Here is a 4,357-nt window from a genome sequence, read left to right on the forward strand (position 1 = left end):
ATATAAGTCTGGAGGGTCTCTAGTGTTCTGTCATGGTGGGGTCACATATAGATGACAAGAGGGGTGGAGGGCCTCTACTGTCCCGGGATGGAGAAGGCTTACATATACATGACACAAGGGGTGATGGAGGGTCTCTGGTGCTCTGGGATGGAGAGCGCACATATAATTGACAGTAAGGGCTTGGGGGCTCTCTGGTGTCCTGGGATGATGGGGGGGGGGGGGTACATAAAGATGACAGGATGTGTGGATGAGGGTCTTTGGTGTCGAATATAGATAACAGGAGGGGTCATATCAGGGTCTCTGGTATCCTGGGATGGAAAGGGGGTGACATATAGATGACAAGAGGGATGATATCAGTCACTGGTGTCCTGGGATGGAGGGGAGTCATATATAAATGAAATAGGGTCTCTGGTGTTCTGAGATGAAGCAGGTTACATATAGATGATAAGAGGAGTGATATCAGAGTCTACGGTGTCCTGGAATGGAGGGAGGTCACACATTGATGACGAAAGAGGTGCTGGAGGGTTCCTGGTGTCCTGGGATGGAAAGGGGGTCACACATAGATGACAGGAGGAATGAATGGTAGAGGGTCTTAAATATTCTGGGATGGAGGCTGGTTACATATAGATGACAGGAGGAGTGATACCAGAGTCTCTGGTGTACTTGGATTGAGGGGATCACACAGATGACAGGAGGGTGTCATGGGATGAAGGGGTCACATATAGAAGACAGGAGGGGCAGTGGAGGGTCTCAGATATTCTGGGAGGGAGGCTGGTTACATATAGATGACAGAAGGGAGGTGATATCGAGGGGGGGGGGGTCACATATAGATGACAGGAGGAATTATATCAGAGTCTCTAGGGTCCTGGGGTGGAGGGGGTCACATATAGATGACAGGATAGGTGCTGGAGGGTCTCTACTGTCCTGGGATGGAGAAGAAGTACTCAGAGATAACTGTACGTGTGATATCATAGTCCTACGATGTCCTACGATGGAGGGGATGACAGGAGGGGTGGTGGAGGGTCTCTGGTGTCCTGGATTGGAGTTATCATGGGCCATGAAGGACAGTTGGAGGGATGCCAGTGGCACTGCAGTGTCCTGGCTTGGAAAGAGTTAACTCTTATGGGCAGTACTTAGAGTAAACTTTCCTGGGGGGTTGAGGTGATATCAGGGTCTCCTGGGCTGGGAAGGGTTAAGCTGAAGGGGCAGGACCGGGCGTGCAGGGAGGACGAGCCCGCAGCCCCCCGGCATGTTTGTTTTGACAGCCCACCCTCCTGCCGCTCAGCCCTGCAGTGGATGTGACCGCAGCCGTCGGGGGGATTTGCTGCTGCTCCTGAATGCTATTGGCAGCCATGAGTCAGGCCAGGGACCCCCGAGAGCAGGAACAGCCCGGGGGAGCCATCCGCCCTCAGCTGGGACACAAGTAAGTCCGGGGAGGGGATTCCTGGGGGGTTTTGTGCCGATCTGCACTTAGATACATTGTATCCCGCCTCCTCCTTATAGACCCCACAGTGATCAGGGGGCTGCTGGGGGGGATCCGATCCCCTCAACACGTGTGAGCAGCCAGTGTCACACAAAGAGTATAAAACTGTCCGATCAGGGTGGCTGTATGTAATGTCACGATCAGTCAGGGGGAGTTACTATAATGTCACGATCATGGAATAGTGTGGAAATGTTTATTTTTATATACATGGATAGAAAAGTGAATTATTCGTTGTGATGTAAGAAGTTACCAGACCCCGTAGGGTTAAATGTGTATACGAAAAACGGTTATGGTAAACAGTCCAATAAGCAATGTTTTATAGCTAAACCTCGAATGTACATTTTTATATAATGTCACGATCAGACAGGGTGAGTTTATATAATGTCACGATCAGACAGGGTGAGTTTATATAATGTCACGATCAATCGGTGAGTTTTTATAATGTCACGATCAGTCAGGGTGAGTTTATATAATGTCACGATCAGTCAGGGTGAGTTTATATAATGTCACGATCAGTCAGGGTGAGTTTATATAATGTCACGATCAATCGGTGAGTTTTTATAATGTCACGATCAGTCAGGGTGAGTTTATATAATGTCACGATCAGTCAGGGTGAGTTTATATAATGTCACGATCAGTCAGGGTGAGTTTATATAATGTCACGATCAGTCAGGGTGAGTTTATATAATGTCACGATCAGACAGGGTGAGTTTTTATAATGTCACGATCAGTCAGGGTGAGTTTATATAATGTCACGATCAGAGTCCACGTGAGTGTAAACTACACAATCCGATCAGGGTGACTGTATATAATGTCCCAGAGTCACTGACAGTCAGGGTGAGTTTATGTGATGTGACTGTGTATCTGCAGTGTCATAATCGCAGTGTATATTATGTCACAATCGGATCAGGGTGTGTATACAATACCAAAATCCTGCGCACCATCTGAGATAATTACGGTATGGGTGGGGGATCAAAATTAATCCGTACTATCCCAGGCAAAAAATAAACCGCCACCACGGCACACGTGACAAATATTTGCGATAAATGATTTGGGTTTTCTTTCTCTAACATGTGGCTCCTTCCTTCTATCCAGCGTGTAATCGATGGAACTGGATAAATGTATCAGCCACAGTATTGACTCCACAGTAACCTTTCTGATTGTTAAAGGTCATTTAAAACCCAATCGTCTGTGTGTCCAAACTGCGGCTGTTGCCTCATCCCACTTTTACGTCCTGGATAGGAGCTTCTCGTACGTGGAAGGAGTCACATGTTGGAGAATTCAATACAACCCCAATTATTCATCACAAATGTTTGTCACAAGTGCTGTGGAGTTTTTGTCTGTAGTTGTATACAATGTGACAATCAGTTGGAGTGTGTATATATACATACAGTACAAATAGCACACAGTCAGGGTGAGTATATAAAGTGCCAGCGAGTGTATAGAGTGTATATACAATGCCACAATTCGAGTCAGGATGATTGCATACAATGTGACAATCAGTTGGAGTGTGTATATATACATACAGTACAAATAGCACACAGTCAGGGTGAGTATATAAAGTGCCAGCAAGTGTATATACAATACATACATACAGTCAGGGTGAGTATATACAATGCCACAATTCGAGTCAGGATGATTGCATACAATGTGACAATCAGTTGGAGTGTGCATACATACATACATACATACAGCCAGGGTGATACCCCGTTTCCCCGAAAATAAGACAGTGTCTTATATTAATTTTTGTTCAAAAAGATTTAACTTTTTTACATGTATAGCTGCCTGGACACTATTTAAATTGACTTTTTTAATTAACTGTTAGCGGGGCTTAATTTTGGAGTAGGGCTTATATTTCAAGCATCCTCAAAAAGCCTGAAAAATCATTTTGCATCCTCAAAAATTCTGGAAAATCATGCTATGTCTTATTTCCAGGGTATGTCTTATTTTCAGGGGAACAGTGGGGGGGGGGGGTATATACAATGTCACAATTCGAGTCATACTGTAGTGTATATACAATGTTATAATAAGAGTTGGACTGAAGGATATACAGTATCACAATCCATCAGGGTGTCCTCCCACGTGTGTGTCAGTTCCTGTATAAATTCTAACGGTCACGGGTGAAGAAGTATTCTAATCATCTGCTGGTATTATTGGTTTACAATAATGAATGAATAGCGAATTATTATTGTAATCATCTGATAATGAAGCACAAATATAAGTTATCAAAGGTTGCCATTTACAGTGAGAAAAATCATTAAAGTGGTTGTCCAGGACTTCCCATCAGGATAGCTCATCAATAGTGGGTCGGTGGGGGTCCGCCACTCAGGATACCTGCTGATCGCTGGGCCGCTGTCAGTGCAGACAACACTGGAAGCAGAGAAAAGTACCGGACAACCGCTAAGTCCATCGTTAGATTCTGAGCTACTTCAGTCAAGGCACCATAAAAGCTGGAGTCAAATCCAGAATGCTGATAAAGAAGGAGACGTCTAAATATGAAATGAGAGATTATGTGCGAAACAGCCTGGAAACTGCGGCAGAGTAAAGTCACCGCTATGTCTGCTGAGTACATTGTACTCTGATCTGATGTGAGGAGGAGGCAGGTGACCATAAACCTAAGCCTAATCGTTAACAAGGTGGTGACTATATGCTGTCACGAAAATGGTGGGATTATCATTCTGGTAACACATTGGGAACTTGTGTTACATTTCCTTTCCTGTTACTTGGCACTAGTTTTAATCATTGCAGTAATTAACTCTTGCACAAGAAAATGCATGAGCAGCAAATGAGAAGAGTGATATCAGCAACAGGAACACAATACACTAAGGAAATCATTCCTACATCAGAGATACCTTGCAGTGTTAACCCCTTAAC

General features: G+C 44.7%; 1 protein-coding gene across 2 annotated transcripts in view; it reads left to right on the plus strand.

The window, feature by feature from the left end:
- The first annotated feature begins 1,337 nt into the window (after positions 1-1,337).
- Positions 1,338-4,357, plus strand: part of RBM20 (RNA binding motif protein 20) — a 273,263-nt gene continuing 270,243 nt past the window's right edge. The window contains exon 1 of one of the 2 annotated variants that reach the window (XM_066601410.1): positions 1,338-1,423. In XM_066601410.1, coding sequence (XP_066457507.1) covers positions 1,338-1,423 — 86 coding nt within the window. The remainder of the gene's footprint in view (positions 1,424-4,357) is intronic. The other variant, XM_066601411.1, reaches the window with a different exon arrangement.

This window comes from Eleutherodactylus coqui, chromosome 4 (genome assembly GCF_035609145.1).
Source record: "Eleutherodactylus coqui strain aEleCoq1 chromosome 4, aEleCoq1.hap1, whole genome shotgun sequence".
In the NCBI taxonomy this organism is placed as follows: Eukaryota; Metazoa; Chordata; class Amphibia; order Anura; family Eleutherodactylidae; genus Eleutherodactylus; species Eleutherodactylus coqui.